The sequence below is a fragment of the Phragmites australis genome, chromosome 12 (genome assembly GCF_958298935.1).
Source record: "Phragmites australis chromosome 12, lpPhrAust1.1, whole genome shotgun sequence".
Lineage (NCBI taxonomy): Eukaryota > Viridiplantae > Streptophyta > Magnoliopsida > Poales > Poaceae > Phragmites > Phragmites australis.
The window spans coordinates 11,421,983-11,444,978 of NC_084932.1; the positions used below are offsets into that span (position 1 = coordinate 11,421,983).

General features: G+C 44.2%; 1 protein-coding gene across 1 annotated transcript; it reads right to left on the minus strand.

The window, feature by feature from the left end:
* Window positions 1-18,207: 18,207 nt before the first annotated feature.
* LOC133887138 (purple acid phosphatase 22-like) lies at window positions 18,208-20,130 on the minus strand. The gene is made up of 5 exons (XM_062327078.1): window positions 19,934-20,130; window positions 19,448-19,739; window positions 18,761-19,335; window positions 18,571-18,653; window positions 18,208-18,470 (listed from the first exon to the last, which is right to left on the minus strand). Exons 1-5 carry the CDS (start codon window positions 20,033-20,035, stop codon window positions 18,251-18,253), a joined length of 1,272 nt encoding a protein of 423 aa, XP_062183062.1. The 5' UTR covers window positions 20,036-20,130; the 3' UTR covers window positions 18,208-18,250.
* Between the last annotated feature and the right edge of the window lie 2,866 nt (window positions 20,131-22,996).

Here is a 22,996-nt window from a genome sequence, read left to right on the forward strand (position 1 = left end):
TACGCTGAGGTCTAGTATCGACCACCTATGATGGATCCAAAAGCCAAAGGTTACGCTTCTAGTTTAAGGATACTAACGGTGACTCTATCAAACGGGGGAAGCATGGTGTAGAACGTGGAAAGACTAACTCAATGGCATGATTGGTTTTGGAAGGGGTCATCCGAGGTGGTGGCAAAACAGCGATGACTGCTGCTAGATTTGGTGGTGATTGCGAACATATGCAGCGAATGAAGACACTCGTGTTCCAGGAGATTAGCTATGAAATTTGAGAAACCGTTTCAACAGAGATGTTCATATATCTCGTGAACACAATGCTACGGGATATTTTTGGGTAGATCATCCAGTGAGAGGAAGAACGATCAACAGAGATGAGATGGGTGATGGCTACAACGTGCTGTGGTTGGCAATGGTGTCCTGGTCGTGTCGCTGCACAAACGGGGATGGGATCCTAGGGTCACGTGGAAGACTCGATGGGACACACCGTGACGTGGTTCGGTTGCTCTACTGGCCGAACCGGTTGGTGAGGGTGTGAGGAATATCATGGGAGATGCACCGGTGAAAGGGCTTGGTGATTTGACCTCTGGTCGGTGGGGAATGTCGATGCCAATCGGCAACAGCGCGGTTGTCCGGGATAGCGACGATCATTGCGGCGTAGTTCGAGCTTTGGCCGAGGCTAGGAGGAGAAGAATGGATCATCACCTTGCTTTGATGGTCATAGAAGGAGGATTCATGGAGAAGACGACGAGGTAGCGCATCACATGTGGCAGCGGCGGCGACTCCGGTGAACGGCGATGCACATGTGACAAGGCAGCAGCAATTTGTAGAGTTTGGTGGCATGGAATAGTAGTAGGAGAGGGCGTGCAACTCATATTTATAGGGTTAGGGGCAGCTGGTTGAGGTGAAGTCCAAGCCGAACACGAATCGGATTCAAGTTCGAGTTGGTTACAGTTTCCTTTTACGTAGCTCTCTATTTTGAGGATGATATCTCCATCATCCAGGCTCCAAATTGGATGTTTCTTGATTCTAAATTGTATTACTCGAAACGATCTACAACTTTGGTATTAATTGGAACTTTCGAAAACGCCATCTTAATTTCAACAATGCACCACAAGATAAACTGTTTGAACTCGAATTTATCTGCGCAGCATTGATCTCAGGGGCCATAACACTTAGCTCCGTTATCCAAAAGGGGACTTCTATAGGTTCCAATCAAAGCTCTCGATGAGACCTACAACTTTGGTATTTTGAAGATTTACATTTGAGGTTGTTTTGAACTCCGAAACTTCATGGGAAGATGAGGCTATCCAGCACTCCACGAAAATTTGCAGATTTCGTGGATCCTTTGTTGGGCCATCTAGAAGACTTGGCTAAGGGTTTGGACTGGAGCAAGATTGAGCCCAAAGACACTTTAGGTATATCTAGGGTTTAGAAAAGAAACTGTTGCAGAAAAATTTGAATAAGGTTTGAATTTGAATTGAGCTTGGAGTGAATTTAAGAGAACCGAAAAATGAGGTTGAATAAGAATAGGAGTAGATAAGGAATTTGAATTTGGATTTGGGTAGAATTTGAGAAAGAGGAGAGATTGGCTTTAAACAAGGATTTGAATAAGATTTGAATTGAACTGGAGAAGGATTATGTATGATCAAGGATTGAATAGATGATGAATTCAAAGACTTTGAATTCCAACCATTAAGATCCTTAACTTATTCACTACTGAGTTTTGTAAAAACCTTTTCAAAATCTTTTTCATTCAAAACTCCAAAGAGAAAAAAAGAAAAAAGAACTCTAATGCATTTACCTAGCTCCTAACAAAACTTAGCATGCAATGCACAAAAAATAATAACCTATATTGATTGATTGATTAAGAAAATAGGTTTTAAACCTATACTACTGGTGAAGCTATTCATAATCTTGGAAAATTTTAAAAAGTTGTAAATTCTAAAAATCAGGGTGTTATATTCAGTGTTCGAGGTGACAGCATCTAGTCGAGAGCCTCAATTTTGCGCAGGTTAGACTCAATGTATTGACTTGACACTAGGAAACTGAGAAGCTTGCCAGACGGAATGCCGAACGTGCATTTTTGAGGATAGGCATCATATGATACTTCCAGAGGTTGTCGAATGTTTCCTTGAGATCGACAATCAATACATCTTCGGTTCTGGACTTCACTACAATATTGTCCCCAGTGTTGCACGACTTACTCCTATTAGGCACGGCTATGGTCATATCTGGACCTTTGTGCTTGTCACCGGGTTTGTTCTTCTCCCCCCCATTCTTCGAAGACACGGACTTGCCTTTGCCAGATTGAAGGTTCTTGGCATGTACCTAGACTTCTGCTCGCTTTGCACACTTGTTGGTCAACTCGAAGAGCTCCTTGACCATGTGAATCTTCCAAGTTGCCATCTTCCTGAGCAGATCTCTATCCTGGACATCTCGCTTGAAGGCGATTATTACTGGCTTGTCGGAGATGTCCAAGATCGTATTACACCTGTCGCTAAACTGAAGAATGAAATATCGAAGTGAATCGTCCTCACTAGTTCAGCAGATGAAGATTGTTCTCCATTCCCGGGCGCTCGAATGTGACTTGAAAGTTGGCTATGAACTGACCTTCAGCTTGGCCCACGATTGGTTCGAGTTAGGACATAAGTTCAACCACCAGGACCTGATAGGTTCATCGAGCATGGTAAGTAGGTAATTGGCCATTACCTTGTTGTCGTCGCCCGCTCCTCGAATAACCGTGGTATAGACTTGTAACCACTCGTTGGGGTTGATCTTCCCATCATACTTCTGGATCAGGCCCGCCTTGAACTTCTCGGGCCATTGTATCAATCGAAGCTCATGTACAAAAGCTTCACAACATCCATTGAATTCTTCAGGAGGAGGTGGGGGAGGACTATCACACCTGTTCCTTTAAGCAAGGGAATTACGTCGACTATTTCATCCTGGAGATCTATGGTCATTATAACGGCAGTCGTCCTCTCGATGTTTCTCATGGCGGTTGCCTATCATTGTATGTAGATCGTGTCGGACATGCGGGATGCAGTTTCTCAAGTCTTCCTAGTTCCTGCATGTGAGTAACAGTGATTGAATTAGGCCACTTAAAACCTAATTGGCTACAAAAACTTCACAAGATAAACCTATCTCAATTTCTATCTAAATATGCTCTATGTTTATCTAGTGTGTCAGCTGTACCACTCAAAAAGGCTTGCAACCTACTCTAGCAAGGAAAATTGCAAGAAAGTAAATGCGGAAACGTAAATAAGGTAGACAGATAAACTCGACACAAGAGATTTTTATCATGAGGTATTGATGGGATGAATGCCACCTATAGTCCACGTTAGAGCTCCACCAAGGATATGCTCCCGGTTGACACTTGGTAATGACTCTTAAGCTACCAAGCCAACAAAGCAAGGCCACATGCCAGATAAGCCACCAAGCCACCAAGGCAAGCTCTCAACACTAGCCTCTCCTCCAGTAACTTGCCGCCATGATCACTTTGGAGCTTGAACCACCAAGGTAAGGGTCTCCGCGTCCCCGTACACGTGTCTTACTGCTGCTCCACACCAAGTCAGAGGGTTAACAAGCTTGAGCCACCAAGACCTAAGATGCCGGCGAGTCACAAAAACTCCAAGGCATCGACGTACCACTCGATACAAGCTAGCATCACTTCTTGGTCCCTTCTTCAAGCTGCAGCACCTAGCTACCACTCACTCTAGGCCTATAAGCACTAAACATTCTCTAATCTTGTGCTTAATCGCTTTGGATGATCACTTTAAGCACTTCGGTGGCTTGGATATCTTCTCAAATGTATATGGGTTTTTTGGACTCTAGTAACATACAACATCTTCAAATAAGTGAGTGGAGGGGTATTTATAGCCTCAAACCCACCAACTAACTATTTTTCCAATGGCTCAGAAAAGTTGTTAACACCTGATGATCTGGTGAGAATATTAGTACTAACACCAGATCATCCAATGATACAACCTTAGAAACTAACTCCACTTAATGCCTCTATGAACACTGGACACTCTAGTGTACCTTCAAATCTATCACTGGACCTTCCAGTGAGTTATCTTGAACCATTCGAGCCTTTGTAGCATCTCTGTGTAAAATATTTCGGTGCATTCATCTGGTGTTTATTCCATTCACACCGGACCATCTGGTGAGTTAAACCTTCTTTTCTTTTCCCTAAAAATACTCCAGTGCAACTATCTCTGTGATCATTGGACTATCTGATGAGTTGATTTTCATTCTTCAGCACTTGTTGTCGCCTCGACAAGAAATGCTCCGGTGCTATAATCCAGTGTGCACAAACCAAGCACCAAACCATCTGGTGGGTTGATCTTCAGTCTTCTGCACTTGTATTCTTCTCTACAGGAAATACTCCGGTGTTACCCAGTGCATATCACCGGACTATCTGATGAGGTTCTCAACTTTCTCCCCCTTTGTTAGAAATACTCCGCTGAATTCAACATACATAGCACTTGACCATCCAATGGATTGATCTTCAGTCTTCTATAATTGTATTCTTCTCTACAGGAAATACACCAGTGTTACCCAGTGCAGATCAGCGGACTATCCGATGAGGTCCTCAGCCTTCTCCCCATTTGTCAGAAACACTCCGGTGGTCTCATATCCTATTCACCGAACTATCTAGTGAGGCTATCAACATCTAGACACAATGCTCCGGTGAGTGCAAACTCCTCTGCATCGGACCATCCGGTGTGGCAAATCTTCCTGGGAATTCTCCAATTCAATCAAACTTTGTCCAGGTTGCAGTGGCTTCTTGATGTATTGCATCCATGAGACCTACTAACATATATTCATGACAAACATGTTAGTCCTAATGACTATGTTATCATTAATCACCAAAATCATAATAATGGCCTCATAGGGTCATTTTCGCTACATTGTGCCTTTTAATAGGGCAATTACAACCTGGCTCACAGGACCGCGCTCCACCCCGACTGCCTGAGCTTCCCATCTGGGATCCCTCGACTTGGGGATGCTCGCGTCCGTGGCTCCTCGAGCCGGCACCTTGTCGACTAGGGTTTCTAGAGTTCATAGGATTGTTCGCTCTAGCAGCTTGTATCTAGGCCGCTCGAGTAGGGTACTGATCTGATAAACCATAGGGGTTCAGAGATTTGTTGGATCCAACTCTGGAAGGGATCTTAGAATCACATGGGCTCCCTAAATATTAGCATCCAAAGTGCTAAAAATATCGTTGCCCAGACTTGGTTGTGGTCGAGACGATGCTGCTTCTTGGTTGCTATCATGAGGGAGCTCATTCCTCATTTATTGAGCCGCTGGCAGTGGATATGTACCCACTAGAAGTTGTCGTTGAAGACCAGGAGGTACCTAACCTATCGTGGTCCATCGATGGAGAGTTGTATCAAGGACACAAGCTCCAGCTGCTGATTTCTCTGGTGGTATTTCGCTAGCCACGCTGGTACCGTGAGAGGTGGTCATCGCTGCTGGATCCTCGGGAATCTCCATGCCATTGTTCACTGGCATTTAGATCTACCAACATTGGGTCAACAGATGGGATATCAGCTCCTCTAGCCATGAACATGAATCGATCTGTTCGGCTGCTCTGGCTGGCGTGGAGTCATTATCGCCACCCTCGTCACTGTCGATGTCCATGCACTAGAAAACATTAGGCTCCTTAGGATCCCACTCGAGATGCCCCACCTCTCAGTATGCGTCCAATTGTCTAAACTCAGTAATACCTGTGCAGATTAGCTCAACTTGATGGTCCCAAAAGAAGACCATAATCCCAAATGCGATCTTTGATCCGGCTAAAGGCGATTCGAGGGTGATCGCTGTTGACCCGAAGTGGTTGTAGAAGCTGACGTCGGAGAATCCGGTGCCGATGTGTACTGGAGATATAGTTAATCCTGAAAAGCAGAAGCCTCTACCTGGTGTGCCAACTCACGAGGATTTATTCCTAACAATGTGTCTTGAAATAATGGGCTTACCTTCATGGATCAAAGATCGAGTATGAAACGAGGCACATGCAATGTATACTGATTCGGGCCTCTGGTTGGACTAATACCCTACATCCTGTGTGGATGGTTGTATGTATGTATTCACTTGAGTATAGCAATGTGGCTAACTTATTACAAGAAGTATATCAGATATAATCCAACCTAAAGCTAAAGTCGCCGAGTTCCTCCTACGCCAATGGTCTTGATGCCTGCCTCCAATAGTCCAGAGAAAACAGAGAGCCCTCAGGGGGTCTGGGTAATGTACCGCCTCTTATCTAGTCATAGATGATAGGAATTCATTTTCCTTATTATCCAAGTAGATCGATCTATCATAGATACTAGTCTTATCAAGTTGGTTAAGCAATTGAGTCCTTCCTGGTATATACCTTCTGGGTTCCGAACGTATCAGGTACTGCAAATTTGATTCCATAATATCTGGTGTTGTTAAGTATGCACACAGTATATCCCTGTTATACGGTATATTCTTTATGCGTATATACCTGTTATTTAGATATTTGACACAGGTAAAAAAACGAAACCCAAACCTGACTCGTGCCGGCGACCCGATGGCCCCGCAAGGCTGTTTTAACACATGAACCCTCCCTCGTAAGGTCTGAAACCCGTGGGGCTCTGATCCGACCCACTATCACTCTTATTTACTAGTATAGGATAAATGCATTGTTGCAAATATCTAAGCTTAAAGGAAGTGAAAAAAGATTTAAGGCCTCCTTTGGTTTGGAGTATTTTTGGAGGGAAAAAAACGGAGGATTCCATTTCCTATAGGAATGAGGACTGATCATCCCTTTGGAATGGAGGATTGGAGCACCGGAAAATTAGAGGAAAAGTTCTTGCATTGCCCATTTCATAGGAAAATCGCACGGAAAGAAATATCCAATCCGACCTCTTTTTTCTCTTCCGTTCGCGTAGGATCGAGGCAAAATGAAGCTTCACTGATACTAATGCAAGGCTCCTAGCGGCCATTAGTATTAACCCAACGATGCAGCTGGACTTCCTGTACCTTCAGCCTTGCAATCGATTTGGGAATAGGGCTTGAGTGTTGTGTACAGAAGCAGAAAGAGGAAGGAGACGCTGCGTTAGGGGAGAGGATAAATGGTTTAGGGCTGTTAGGCCGACCTGCGAGTGTAACAAGTGATTCTTTTAATACTGTTATATGCTGCTAGTTAGTCTACGTATGATGTCAAATCTTTCTTCTCAAAATCCTGTGTTCTTCGTGCGATCCATCCAAACAGTTCTTTCTACGGTTTTCCTGTCTTTTGCAATTCTCTGTTTTGCGCTGTATTTCTACCGAAATCTTTCTACGTCCCAAATAAGCGCTCAGACTTTGCCCATTTAATTCTTGAGAGTGGTGAGCAGCACTGGGTACTGCCGATTGTTTACTGACAAGCCATATGACAGGGTGCGAATTAGAAGAACATTACGATGACCACGATCAGCTACGGCTGATTGAGAACACGAGCCACATCATCAACTCTACGTAGGATAGAGAGTACCCGTTAGAAAAGGTGAATAGGCATCTTAACAAATTTCTTATAAAATTAATGATCTTCTCCTTTTCCATTACCCAACATATCTCAATAAAAAAATCACAACAGAACGTAATATAAATACGCAGCGGAAAAAGTATACCTACCTAGAAAGTTAGATGACTCCGAAGAAAGATAAAAAATCAAATTTGAAGATATAACAAAAATAGATCTCATGATTAGAATCGAACACTAGCTTTCACAGCAAACTAAACCATGACTTATCCCTATACAAAGGTTGAATCTTGAGAAAATATCACTTAAGCATCAAGAGATGAACACCGGATGAAACGATCTCCAAGATGGTGGTCTAAAGACACGAGAATGCAAGACTCTATCACATTCGTATGTATATATGAATTTTATGTCTTTAGCATCAAGAAGAACAACCTCAGAAGGTGTTAAAATTTTAGCTAAAAAGAAAAACAAAAATCAACACCGAAGATAAAAAACTTGCACATAAGACAAGAAAACCAAGAGAGGAAAACTAGAAGGAGGGAAATTCAAGCATATGTAACAAAATAAACATGGTTACTCAAAGAGATCTGTCCTATTTTAGGTGGGTTACAAAGATTTTTCTCTCGAAACTCACACCTATTACATAGGCTAAGCACTTATCCTCATATTCTCTAAAATCCTAGCATAATGCTCTCATATGGGTGCCACAATAGGCTCAAATAGCTGGTTCATCTTCTCCTATAGCCCTGCCCATCTATTTATAGGTCTAGAAAACTTGATCCCTAAGTTTTCTAGTTTTTTTTCCATAATACCACTCTCTTGTAGTACACTCCTACCTACCACCGAAGATATTTTAGTCTATTTTCTTCTTCACTCATCGGACGATCTCGATGCCTTTATGACTTGGCTTCGCCTCGACGCAAGCTTTACAATGGTACAACATGAGTCCAGTCCTCCCACGGTTTCAAGGCCAAACCGCGAAACCCTAGCACGCTTCTCAAATCATGATTAGCCGCCACTTGATTCCACCTAAAGCAAGGGCTCTAATGATGATGCATGTCCTCTATCTTGTGATCTTGACCGTCGATAAGTCTCTCCCACCCCGGATCTCTCGAGCTATCTGGTCACTTGCACTAGCATCCCCTTTGCTTAACTTTGTCAACACGACATCTTCATCCTTCGTTTCATACTTTACTTGACCTTTATATATACAACTAGGATCACCCTTGACTCCGTCCGGCCCTCCTTGATTGTCCGGCACCAAGTACTAGCTTAGCCTCGATCACCCGCCGTAGACCACCAATTTGCATCTGCCACCTGCACAATATGAAACAAGCAAACACATTTCTTCACACTCTAAAACATCTCTAGATTAGCCGATAATAAAAGACATCAATTTAGAGCACATTTTGCAGAAAAAGTGATTACCAGATGTTCCGATATGTTCTGCTCCTAAACACTGGACCATCCAGTGAGTATAGCACTATCTATTTCAGGAAAATTTTGCTCTCTGCAAGAAAAGGTCCGGTGGAATCTTCCGATAATCTCATGTCCATCACCGGATAATCCAACGTGTGCCAATCCACTGAACAACCCTTCTGCAATATCTCTGCAATTAAAGGTCTGGCGTATTCTCCGATATTCACAAACTCAGCACCGAAACATCCGGTGTATATATTCAAACTTGGCACTAAAAATCTCATCTCTGTAGAAAATACTCCAGCGCTCTCTAAGTCTATCGTCGAACCATCCGATGTTTGCTTCCATTTCTACTTCAGCACTGAAAATACTTCAGTGCTCACTTCACCGTAACATCAGACTATCCGTTGTGGTTAAAAATCTACACACTAGATGTTTCAGTGAGACATAATTTTTTGGACTTTAAAATAGTCTTCTCCAATTCAAACTTTAGTTAGCCAATGCAACCAAACAAGTTTATGCCAATCAAACATTTCAATTTGATTTGTCACTCAACTTACATTTGGAGACAAAACTTCAATTGTAGCCTATACGTGCACACCACGACTCCAAGACATAGCCTGTGGGGAATACGTAAAAGGAAAGGTATATTTCTTTATTTTTTCTCTCAATGGTCCTAATTTATTGATTAGTTTAGGTATTGATTGGTCATCGACGCGAGATATATGCTTCTGTATTCCTTCTCTTGTTTTCTTATTTAATCAAAATTTCAGGATATGTTTGGATCAAAGAATTTTCACAGGGAAAGCACAGAAATCTCTTTCCTATAGGAATTTTAACTGTAGCAGTGTTTGGAACGAAGGAACAATAGATTTCTTTCCTCTGGAATACTGTAGCTATGCTGATTTCATGGGAAGCCAAAAATACACTCCGATCTCTTGGTTTCTCTTCCTTCGCGGATGCCCAGGCAGCGACGCAGTGTGTGAAGAAGAAAGGAAAGAACATGAAGCACGTCGCATGAAGAATCTGGTCTGCTGCAAACATCGTTGTCCCATGGCTCTCCCATCTGGTCGACCGCCGTCGCTATTCGAGGATGCGTTGCCTTTCCGGCATCGGTCTGCTCCTTCCGCGTCCTGGCGACCTGGCCCACCTGCTTCTGCTCTTCGCTGGATTGGATTCTGTTAAGAATGATACACAGCAAAGAAACGGATGAGGACATCAGAACTGTTAGGAAACCTAACAGGTTACGTATTGAAGTGGATCCGTTTCGAATCTTAGTAGGATTGAAATCCAACTCTTAGGTTTTTTTTTCTTTATATACGGAAGGAGGCCCCTCATTATAACACACAGAAAACAGATGAATAAAGAATAGACAGCTTTTCCCCTATACTTGTGTCTTCTTTTTGTAATTATTCTCTTGAGGGATTGCTGGACTACACCCGGTAGTAGCAGTTTCTCAACACGTTATCAGCACGAAGCTCTGCCGGAGATCAAGCTAGCGGAACGAATCTGCCTACGACCGATCTGCACTGTATCGACATCATCGTCAAGCGGGCAGGTCCTTAGCCTAGCCTATATGCCCTACGCGGCACGAATTATTCGCAAGAATTGAAAGGTACGATCGATTTGATACGTACCCTAGCCTCTACTGTTTTGCATCAAAATAGATCTGAAATCTTGCATAAACAGTAGCGTGCACCATATGTATGAAACAGTAAATTGATTCTCTATCATCGCCTCCATCGGCCCGAAGCCGATCTGTCTGCCGCCGATGATGACAGGCCGGCCTTCAGCCGTAGTGCTGCTGCAGGGCAATGTGCCCTTGTCTGCTGCGCACACACTAATCGGCCAGATGTCCTACAGGCCAACGCCTCAAGTTGCTACACGTGTCGCGCTGCTTTACCACCAAATCTTGCTGCGTGCGTCCTGCAGACTGCCAAGTACGCCCCCCCCCCCTTATAGTCCCACCTTGCCCAATTGTGCACGCACCGAATCGGCCATAGGCCTTCCAAGCCGATGCACTTGCTACACGCCAGGTCCTTGCTGCCATCATAGAACCCAGCACATGCATCCTTGCTGCCGTGCTCCCTATGGCCATGTGTCGCACCAGCAGGTAATTTACCAGCCAGAAGCCCATGTTGATGTGCCATGCCGTTGTCCTTGCTACACATCCTGCTGCCCTATAGTGCATGTTTAACACGCAGCCCTGCAGTGACACCGTCCTTGCTGCCTGTGCGCCCCTGCAACGGCCCTGCAAGCTTCCAAGAGCCGGTGCCCCTACGCATGACGACAGCCTGAAGGCCACCTTGACCAGCTGCTGTGCTGCGCCCTGCTGCTCCGCGCGTTGTGCCGCCTGTAGGCAGTCGGGCCGTCACCTGCCGTGCACCCGACCAGCAACCACACCCGCACGCGAGCTACCGGCTTCGCCTCTCAGTCAACAGAGGCAAGCAGGATTAGAATCCCTAGCTGGGGGCAATGGACGATGATGGATCAGGCCAGTCCAAATCAGCCTAACTAGGAGCTTTGGGCTGGACCGGCCGATCAGAATAAGAGAAGGGAGAATACAGATGGGCTGACTAGAAACAATATGAAGGGGCCGAAATTGGAAAAAAAAAAAAGGGCATGTAGAAATTTCGCAAATTAGACTCTATGGTTTTTGAAAATTACGCAAATTCTGGAATTTTGTGTATAAACTCTAGTACTTTGCAGAAAACCCCGAGAATACTTTTTCTTCATAAAAGTACGTCTAAATTTGATTTTTGCATATGTTTTAGCCATTATGCATGCAATATTTATTTCTATGTTATTGTTACTGTTTAAATTATCTGTAATACGTTTAAATTTAGTAATATAGCATAGAAAATATCAAAAAATTGCAGCAATCCAATTTAGCAAGCAATTTTACTGGTTGTAATACTTGCATCATTTAAATATGTAGATGGCTGGCATCACGAACAAGGAGTTCATTGAGCTGAGTGCTGATGACCGCAACTATCTCACTTGGGCATCGGATATTCGGATTGTACTGGGAGCAAAAAGGCTCTACGCTGCAATTGGCCTGGGAACAAGTAGTACAATTGTTCCCACGGAGGATGAGAATGATCAAGCACTTCATTTTCTCCGCCGTCATCTCTCTCCCACTTTGAAGGATGAGTACATGGCAATGACCAGCGCTAAGGCACTATGAGACGCACTGAAGGAGTGTTTTGAGCACCTTAAGTACACCATCAAGCCTCTAGCAGAGAAAGAATGGGTCCAGCTCCGTTTCTGTGACTTTAAGCATGTCAGAGAGTACAACTCCGCGCTGCATCGTATATGCACACTACCGTGTCTCTGTGGGAAAGAGATCACAGAAGAGGAGAAAATTGAGAAGACTCTCTCCACTTTCCACCCGAATACGGCAGAATCTGCACGCAATCACCGTCAATCGAATTACAAGAACTATTCAGAATTGATTGATGTGTTGCAACTCAATGAAGTTCATGACGAAGTCATAAACAAGAACTTCTTATCCCAGCCGCAAGGAAGGAGCAGTGGACTAGAACTCAATCAACTCTCTTTCAAAGCACGCAAGATCCGCAATAAGAAGCGGGAGAAGGGAGGAAAGAAAGTGGTGACAGGCAAAGTAAAGCCTAGTGATGATAATGGCAAGACAAAGAAAAAAGTCAAGCCTTATGGTGAGCAGAACCAGACATGCTTTAAGTGCGGTGTTTGGGGCCATTGGTCCCGCATCTGCAAAGCACCTAAGCATGTTGTGGAAGCATTCCGGAAGAAGAAGAAAGAGCAGCCAGAAGCACACCTCACCATTGCAGCGGGGATGGAAGAGGACAAAGCAGTCGAAGTTGAAAGGGATGCATCTCACATGGAAGTTGATGATGCTCTTGTAATGACTGTAAAAGACCTCCCGATAGAGGATGCGGAGACCTCTACTTTGCCCTCTTCCACTGCCATAGTAGATGCCGAAATGAATGAAGCGGAAAACAAAGCCATTGAAGATGAAGTGGCCAGATGTTTCGCAGACTCTATCTAGAATTAGAGTAATTAGCCATTTATTTAGTTAATTGCCGAATTTAGGAGGATTGAATAAATGTAAGCTCTAGAAGAGCGGATCTTAGCTGCAAATAATTTTTCGATAGTATATATAAAGTATTTAGTCTTTGTGCTACCTTCTTGCATGTGAATGATTGAATGCTTTATTTATAGAATATGTGTGGTGCCCGCATGGAGAAAGTGTGTATTGTGGATAGTGGAACCACAAATACAATCTTAAGAGAAAAGAAGTATTTCCATTCTATCAGAAATAGCTCTGAAAATGTGATGACTATCACTGGTAGTGATAAATGCATAGTTGGATCTGGAAGAGCCACAGTCACACTACCTATGAGAACTACTTTGCACATTGAAGAAGCATTGCTATACCCTGAATCTACAAGGAATCTCTTAAGTTTTAAAGGCATTCGCGCTAACGGTTTCCATGTAGAAATTGGTGAAGAAGATGATAGGGAGTACTTATACATCACTAAGCGTGATAGTGAAGAAAGAATATTAGAAAAACTTCCCTCCATGAGAAGTGGCTTGTACTACACTAGTATTAGGCACCTGAAGTGTTCACTACCTTAAAGACTGTATTCCGTAGTGCGGAATTATTCTCCCTATGGCATGATAGATTAGGTCACCCTGGCCTTAGAATGATGAGGAACATAATTACTAACTCACAAGGTCATGGCATAAATGTGAAGAATTTCCCGAATCATGAAGATTTTGTATGCCCTGCATGTGCTACTGGGAAATTAATAGTGAGACCATCTGTTTTGAAGGTACAGGATGAAATCCCTGCATTCCTGGACAGAATCCAGGGGGATATCTGTGGTCCTATTCAGCCGCTTTCTGGCCTGTTTCGGTACTTTATGGTGTTAATAGACGCGTCCTCGAAGTGGTCGCATGTATGTTTATTATCTACCCGTAACCACGCCTTTGCAAAGTTGATCTCGTAGATCATACAAATCAGGAATAATTTTTCGGATCATCGAGTGAAGTCTATTAGAATGGACAACGCTTGAGAATTTACTTCAAAAGCGTTCGATGATTATTGCACTGGTATGGGGATTAAAGTTGAATATTCTATACCGCATGTCCACACCCAGAATGGACTAGCTGAAGCACTGATCAAGAGAATAAAGTTCATTGCTAGACCGTTGTTGCAGCACTGTAATTTGCCTGCTACATGTTGGGGACACGCAGTCTTGCATACAGCTGCCCTCATTAATTACAGACCCTCCTCCTACAACATCCATTCACCTATGCAACTAGTGCAAGGGGTGATCCCAAAGATTTCCCATTTACGCAAATTTGGATGTATGGTTTATGTGCCGATACCGCCGCCACAGCAGACTGCTATGGGGCCTTTGCGGAAAGTTGGAATCTATGTCGGTTATGAGACTGCATCCATAATTTGATACTTAGAACCAGCAACTGAAAATTTGCATACGGCCCGCTTCGCTGACTGCATTTTTGATGAAAATAATTTTCCGTCATTAGGGGGAGGAAATAAACCCTTAGATGAGAAATGCCGGGAAATTATATGGCAGGCTGAAGGAATTGCGGCACATGATCCTCGCACTAGTGAAGCAAATGATGAAGTACAGAAAATCATCGACTTACAGAAATTAGCAAACAATCTGCCTGATCATTTTTGTGATTTGAAGAGCATGACTAAGTTGCATGTGCCTGCACGCAATGCACCGGAGAGGGTGGAAGTACCAAAAGAAGGTACCCATCATCTTGTCCTAGGAGCTCTGAAAAATAATAAAAGGACAAGAAATCCGGTTACTCAAGTCCCAAATAGCCGGAGACGTCTGGCGAAAGTGGGAAATGAGAGCTTACCACAGCCGATCACAAAAGTGCCCCAAAGAAAAAAGAAGGGGCGCCAGTTGAGACCTGGCGATGGTATGGAACCTCAGAAAGTAGGCATACCAGATTTGAATCTTCCCACGTAGGAAGAAACCAACGAAAATGCGTGCACTAAAATCGACACTGGTAAACTAAAGGACTTTGCTCTAATAGTAAGAAATCATGAAGAGCAAGATGAAGAAGCACCTGAAAGTGCAGCCCATGATGAAATAGCAATAAACTATGTGAATTCAGGGGAATCCTGGAATAGAGCAACCACGATAGTCGACACATACTTCGCAAACAAAATTGCCACAGTCATAGATCATGACCCTGAGCCTGTATCGCTCGCTGAATGTAGAATGAGGTCAGATTGGAAAGACTGGCAGAAGGCAATAACAGCAGAATTGTTGTCCCTGAACAAAAGAGAGGTCTTTGGGCCAGTATGCCGCACACCTCCCCACATCAAACCAGTGGGATACAAGTGGATCTTTGTTCGTAAGAGGAATGAAAGAAATGAAATTGTGAGATACAAAGCACGACTAGTGGCGCAAGGTTTCACTCAATGACCAGGCGTTGATTATGAAGAAACCTATTCCCCGGTGATGGGTAGAATTACCTTTAGATATTTAATCTCGATGGCAGTCAACCTAGAGTTGAAAATGAAGTTGATGGATGTTGTGGCCACATATCTTTATGGGAGCCTAGATTCAGACATTTATATGAAGGTACCTGAAGGAATACCATTGCCAAATCAGGATAGAGGAAATAGACACCTTTATAGCGTACAATTGAAGAAGTCGCTGTATGGGTTGAAACAGTCAGGTAGGATGTGGTACAATCGTTTAAGTAAATTTCTTGAAAAACGAGGCTACACAAATAGCACAGATTGTCTCTGTGTATAGAAGGTCCCAGAATGGATTTTGCATAATATCTGTATATGTAGATGATCTGAATATCATCGGTACAAAAGAAGATATTGAAGAAGCAAGTTCATACCTGAAGTCTGAATTCGAAATGAAAGATTTGGGTAAAACCAAATTCTGCTTAGGCCTGCAGCTAGAGCATATAGAAGATGGAATCTTTGTACATCAATCAAACTACACTCAGAAAGTGTTAGAGCGGTTTGGTTTTGATAAATCATTTCCCGCTAAAACCCCCATGGTCGAAAGATCATTACAAGCAGATCAAGATCCTTATAGACCTAGAGAAGAGGGGGAGGAAGTATTGGGACCGGAATTCCCATACTTAAGTGCAATAGGTGCGCTGATGTATCTGACTAATTGCACTAGGCCAAACATAGCGTTTGCAGTAAACCTACTTGTACGATACAGTGCAGAGTCCACTAAAAGACACTGGAAGGGCTTGAAGGATATTCTGCGCTACTTGCAAGGTAGCAAGGATATGGGCCTGTTCTGTAGAAAGAATCAGGATCTAAGTCTTGTTGGATACACGGATGCTGGGTACCTGTCAGACCCGCATACAGCGAAATCACAGACTGGCTATGTTTTCTTATGTGGTGGAATTGCAACATCCTGAAAATCGTCGAAGCAAAGTCTTGTATCGACTTCGACGAACCACTCGGAAATAATAGCTCTATATGAAGCCGCACGAGAATGCGCATAGCTTAGAAGAGTGATCAATCACGTCTAGCAGTCATGTGGCTTGAACACTACTGACACCCATACCAATATCTATGAAAATAATGCTGCATGTGTCGCACAAGTGCAAACGGGATATGTGAAAAGCAACTTAACGACGCATATCAACCCCAAGTTCTTTTATGCTCATGAATTGCATAAGATGAACGAAATAAAGGTAATGCATACCAAGTCGTGTGAGAATCTTGCAGATTTGTTCACTAAGTGTCTCCCTATATCTAGTTTTGAAAGATGTGTTCGTGGCATTGGGATGATGAGGCTTAGAGAGTTGCATATTTCAGGGGGAGAATTTTCACATAATACCGATATTAAGAATTAAATCTTAGTCAAGAAGATTAAGTACCCAAGGTTAATCATGAAGATTACTTGAAGCATTTGGGTGAATTGTACTCTTTTTGCCTTATATGAGTTTTCCTGAAGTTTCTCATGGCAAGGTTTTAATGAGGCAATTCGTGTGACCATATCGCGAGCTATGTACTCTTTCTCCTAATTTTTCCCACTGAGTTTTTGGGGAGTTTTGATGAGACATGCATTCCGCGAGAAGTGCCTAAGGGGAGTGTTAGGAAACCTAACAGGTTATGTATTGAAGTGGGCCCGTCCTGAATCCTAGTAGGATTGAAATCCAACTCTTAGAAGTTTTTTGATTCTTTATATACGGGGGGAGACCCTCATTGTAACACATAGAAAATAGATGAATAAAGAATAGACAGCTTTTCCCCTACGCTTGTATCTCCTTTTTGCAATTATTCTCTTGAGAGATTGCTGAACTACACCCAATAATAACGGTTTCTTAACAAGAACAATGCTGGAGACGAGATGGAGTGGATGGGAAAAGAACGGTTGAGCCCTTTTGTTTCTTCTCACAGTAGTTGGGACCCACAGTATTTGGGTCGACATGTTAGTCGCGAAGGCCATGCTGACCGAGGGTTAGATTAAAGCCAAGAGATGCGTGGCTGCCTCCTTATTTTTTTTAAGGAATAAGTCTATTTTACTCTTCGAACTATTACGTTTGTTCGAATAATTTTTTGAATTTTTAAACTATCCATTTTACTCCTCCGAACTATCAATACCATCTATTTTACCTTCGAAGTGGTTTTTCTCGGTAGTTTTGATGACGTGGTGGCGGTTTTGCCACACAGCAATTCTAGTCAGCGTGTCCAGTCAGCGTGCTATATTTTTAAATTTTCTAAAACTGATATCAGCATGCTGACTGGACACATTGACTATGACTACCACGTGGTGAAACCGCCACCATGTCATCAAAATCACTGAGAGAAACCACTTCGAAGGTAAAATGGACGGTATTGATAGTTCGGGAGAGTAAAATAGATGATTTAAAAGTTCACGAGTTGTCTGAATAAACGTGATAGTTCAATAGAGTAAAATAGATTTATTCCTTTTCTTTACTTTGTGAGACCCACTAAAATTAAGTTTCCTATATTAACCATTCATGCATTCCAAACTATTCTCCTATGTATTTCTTATGTTTTTCCATTCCTCTGTTTGACAACTAGTTCGTGTATCTTTTTTTTTTGTTTTGTCAAATTCCTCTATTTTCTATTCTTTTGTTACAAAGAGGGCCTAAGATCGCTGAAGAGATGGTGAGTGTTGTTCACATTTGAGCCAAGTTCCTGAGTGAGCATTAGAACAACGTGACGATCTGGTCATGAATGACCACCCATGTTTCGAGGTCTGACAACCGGATTAAATTGTTGCACGAAACACGATCACATGCTCTACTACAAAAAAAAAAAAAACATACGAATTCGATCGTTTTCCCACGCATATCCGCCTACAACTCCTCGGTGTGACGACCGGCGTTTGTTGGTAGGGCCGATTCTGCGCTGGCCAAACTTTTCAGCCACACCTCGTCGCGGATTGTTGTGTATTCGTCGTCGTTGCTGTGCCATGTCCAGACGGCGCTCGTCTCATTCACGATCCTCAGCAGTCCGTGTCCGAAGCTTGCCTCCCGGAACATCGACAGGTGCGCTGACTTGTGGTCACCGATGAACCTTCACAACAAAAAACATCACACTGTTACAGCACTACGAAACGAGAAATGCAAACGAGCATGCGAATCTATCGTTTGAGATAAACACACTGGTCACATACTTGTGAGCATTACTGTTACCTCCGTCGCCAATCGTGATGTACATCGGGCCCTGGCTGTCGGCCTCATTGTCGAAAATCCTCGTCTGATTGAAACAAATCAAGCCAAGCAATAATTCGTCAAATTGAATAGTTTGAATAATGAATTGATACAAACAAGTTATTTTGGAAATGCACAGTGCAGTGTACTTACAAAGCGCTCGTAGGCATGGATGTGGGCGGCGAAGACGACGTCGACGTGCGCCTTGTAGAGCAGGCGCTCCATGGCCCTGCGCATGCTCTCGCCCTCGCCCTGGTGCGACCTGTTGGTGCTGTACCACGGCACGTGCATCAGCACCACCAGCCACGGCGTCCTCCGCCTGTCCACCGCCGCCAGGTCCCTCTCCAGCCAGGCGTGCTGCTCCGACCCCTCCTCAAATTCCGTGTACGATCCCAGCATCACGACGTGCACCGCGCCGGCGGCCGCGTCGAAGGAGTAGTAGAGGTTGGAGCGCGAGCCGCTCTCCTCGTGCGGCATGCGCCACCGCGAGTTGTAGGCAACGAATCGGCGCAGCTTGGGTTCGCGCAGCGTCTCCCTCTCGTGGTTGCCCGCCGTCACCATCCACGGCCGTGAGCTCGCCAGCGGCTGCACCAGCCGCCCCCACAAGTCCCACAGCTCCTGCCTAGTGTCCGCGTAGGACAGGTCGCCTGGGAGCAGCAGGATGTCGTAGCCGGCGGCGCCGATGTGGGACAACGTGGACGCCGTCCATCCCGTCTGCCCCACGTCACCTGCGTTGCAGTAAAGTGCGGCACACGCGCATCACGACGACATACCCAGCCCATGTCTCAGCTGCCAGTACCGCTACTGAACTCTCTGAATGCAACAAGAATAGCTACTGACCGATGATAATGAACTCGATGGGCAGGGTGGCCGGAGGAGTCCGGAGGCTGAACTCATCGCCGGCCTTACCGCACCGGTAGTAGTAAGTCGTGCTTGGCTCGAGCGGGCCGATGGTGACGTGGTGTATGGCGCCGGATTTGTAGGATAAGAACTGGTACGTGGTGTGGTAGCCCGTCTCGGAAGCCGTGTATTTTCCCGGTGATATCCCGTAGTCCACCACGGACTGCGCGCTCCGGTCCTCGGTGACCCACGAAATCCTCATGCTGCTCGCTCCCACGGTTGAAATGTGCAGCTGATGCAACCAAAATTGCAAGGCAAAAACAGCAACCACATTTACCTAAGAGCTGGCCATTTACGCTGAGATGCATGCAAGAAAGCCCAAAATCCCAAAACCAAGATAGTGCAAGGGCAATGGCTAGGCGAAACAAAAGAATTGCAAGTCCTTCCGAACTCAGCACTCTGCCAAATCGCAATCAAACTGCGCACCTGTTGAGGATGGGATGCCGGCTTGTCGTGCTCAACAATGACCACGGGCGGTCGCGGCGGCGGCCGGACATACTCTTCAGCGGCGCTGACGGACGGCAACATCAGGGACACGAGACTCAAAGAATTCACTGCCCGTGGAGCTGCGTCCGAGGGCCGTCTGGTTCACAAGCGAGAGGACAACCCTGGTGGCTGGTGGTGCCCATACGTACCGCGCTTTTGACTGGCACGGCCACCGTCTTATAATACACTGAACGCGCGTGACACGAAACCAACACATGGTCATTTGTCTAGTCCTTGTACTATTATATGTATCTTGGTTGAAGCCGATTCCATGGCGATCAATGCTGAGAGCAGAGTGTGGCAAGGTACGAACACGTCCTGGTACGATGTCTCTATTTCCTACTTGCATTGGCCATTTAACAACGTGGTCAGCCGTGCGTCAAAGGAAAAAATAAAAACAAAGTGTTTACACTTGCCATTCTTAAACGTGAAAAAGGTGACTAATACAGAAGACCGTACCTATTGGATGGCTAGATTAACAATGTGCTCATTATTATTATTATTTAACTTTGTCATGGTTGAACAAAGTACAGCACTAGTGGAAACCTTCAATACCTGCGTCAAACCACGCCCCCTCCCGCGGCCGCTTCACCTTGTCATTTTTTTTTTCGCGTTCGTTCCACCTAGAGTGGCAGCGAGGAAATTTCCATTAACCATCCTCGCTGTTAATTGGAGGAAATTTCTCCTGTTTCCGTTCCTATTTCTGCCTATGGGAGCAAATTTTTCTATTCCCGTCCCTGCGCGGAAAATGTGTATCTGACGGATTTCCCGTCCCTGCTACGTTAGCACGGTGAAGGACGGCCAACGGGTTTGCTGCTCCACAGGTTTTGCTAGGTTAGATTTTAGTTGGACCGTTTCTTGCATATATAGATCATAGAGAGTTTAAAAATTTTGGAAAATCGACCCCGTGAGGAAACATGGATGGGGGACAGGAAACCGTTCTGTCCCCACTATATTCGACTGAGGAGATTTTTCTCCCATTAAATCTCTACAGGAAAAAATTAATCCTATCCCTGCCTACTAATAGTGAAATTCAGAACAGGAATCGACGCCCCGTTGAGATCCCAGTTCCACCCACGTCGCTTCGACGTTATCCCCAGGTGTGTCCTGTTTTTCTGCGAAAACTCCCTCGTTTTTTTTGAAGAAATCAACCCGCAGTAGTGCCTGATCTTCTATGTAGGATCGATCGTGAGACCCCACGAACAATAGGCTATCACCATGCCAATACACGGACTTGCGCCCCTTTGAAATCTGCCCAACAACACACTTCGTAGAACAATATGCAAGACCACGAGTAGAAGATATCAAACCCTCAATTCCCAGCGGAAAAGTATGCAGAACTTGATAAGAAACACCCAGTTTTCATCTATTGCAGTTATGCCGAATCAATAGGAAGAACGAGCGCTACAACTGTCTTTGATGCGTTAAGCAATCTGAGTTATACAATAAATGTAGTTTGAGGTCATCAACTCAACTATATATAATGCTTAGTACTGAAAAATCGAATTGGACTTGCTACAACGTAAGAAATGAAACCTAACATACAACTGACATATTGTTTTGACTATGGCTTGCTCGTTATAAATCTAACAATGGGGCCAGATCTGTTAGAAATGTTATAAAATAAGCTTTCCAATATGCCTTATACAACACAACCAATTCTTTGTACGAGGCAGCTATGTTACTTTTACTCCACCTCTGTCTTATTGTACCAAACCAAATTATCAACGATCGGTGAACCGTCGATCTTACAAACTTGTAGAAAAGATCAGAGATACTTCAACTAGACGAATCAAAGGAATACATAGAGGAGGTTTTAGACAGGTTCAAGTCTCTCTTATAATAATAATCCTACGTTATGTTTGTATTGTATTGATCTATGAAAGGCTTGCAAAGCTTCTACAGGCGTGTGTTTACTTCTAATGACTTGTCAACTTATCCTCCATAGGGTCCTCAGGCTCCGCATATATAGGGGGCATCATACATCCTTTGGAATCTTTCTTCTATTGTTGGAGAGAAACTTCCTTATTTACAAGATATCCTAGATGCCTACGAATAGTTTCTATTCATTTGGGGATCCCCTTCTGAGAGATAGAGATTGTCACATCTTGATTTTTTGTTTTCACAAATTTCTAAAATTTTCCAAGATTATGTTATAAATAATTAGAACAGGAAAAGGTCATATTTTCTAAATTTCATATTCAAATTTGAATAAGGTTATAGTTATTTGAATGCATTCATGCTGATTAATAGGTATTTAGGGTTTTATTTTGATTTGTTGAATTTCTCTGGATTTTATTTGAGCATATTTGGAGTTTACTTGAATTTATTTGGGCTATATTTCATTTTCAAAGTACCAATATGTTTTCATAGGCTCAAAATATTTTTATTGGCTTCTAAATGTTTTTAAAAGCCTGCTGGAATTTTCTTAGGGTTTATAGGTCTCATTTGCCATTTCACATTGGATTTTTATTTGCTTTTACCATTTCTGAAATTCCCAAAATGTCTGGAACCTAGCTGGGACTAATCCCTATCCAAACCGGCCCAAAACCCCAGCCCTCTCCCTCTCAGCTCATCTCTCCCTCTCCTCTCTCCCACTCTGACCTAGGCCGCACCCTTGGCAGCCAATTAGTAGGCCTCCCCCTCTCTATTCCGCCTGGGCTGCGCCTTGGCCCAGTCGGCAGCCCGCGCCGCCTCCACATCATTCCCGACCTAGACTCCAGCTAAGTCCGGCTCGGACCCAACCGCGCTGCTACTCTTCCCTTCCTTGGCGTGTGTGCCACGAAGAGCTAGAGTTATGCCTATATATTCAATTGAGCGCGTCCCTCGCCTCATTTTCACCACAAGTCGCCGCCTCCCCGTGCCCTATTTCGCTGAGTCGCCCAAACCCTAGCGCTGCCATTGTCATTGCCACCATCTCGGACAATCTTGCAGCCACACCACTCCCGCACCGCATTGCTTCATCTTAGCCGCCCACAAGCTTCGTTGCCACCCATCGAAGTT

Excerpts from the sequence above, each read along its gene's own strand:
- LOC133887138 (XM_062327078.1), bottom strand. The coding sequence starts at position 20,035 with ATGTTGCCGTCCGTCAGCGCCGCTGAAGAGTATGTCCGGCCGCCGCCG. Across the intron at positions 19,336-19,447 it reads CATCGAGTTCATTATCATCG|GTGACGTGGGGCAGACGGGA; the intron begins GTCAGTAGCTAT and ends ACTGCAACGCAG. Across the intron at positions 18,471-18,570 it reads GGTAACAGTAATGCTCACAA|GTTCATCGGTGACCACAAGT; the intron begins GTATGTGACCAG and ends TTTGTTGTGAAG.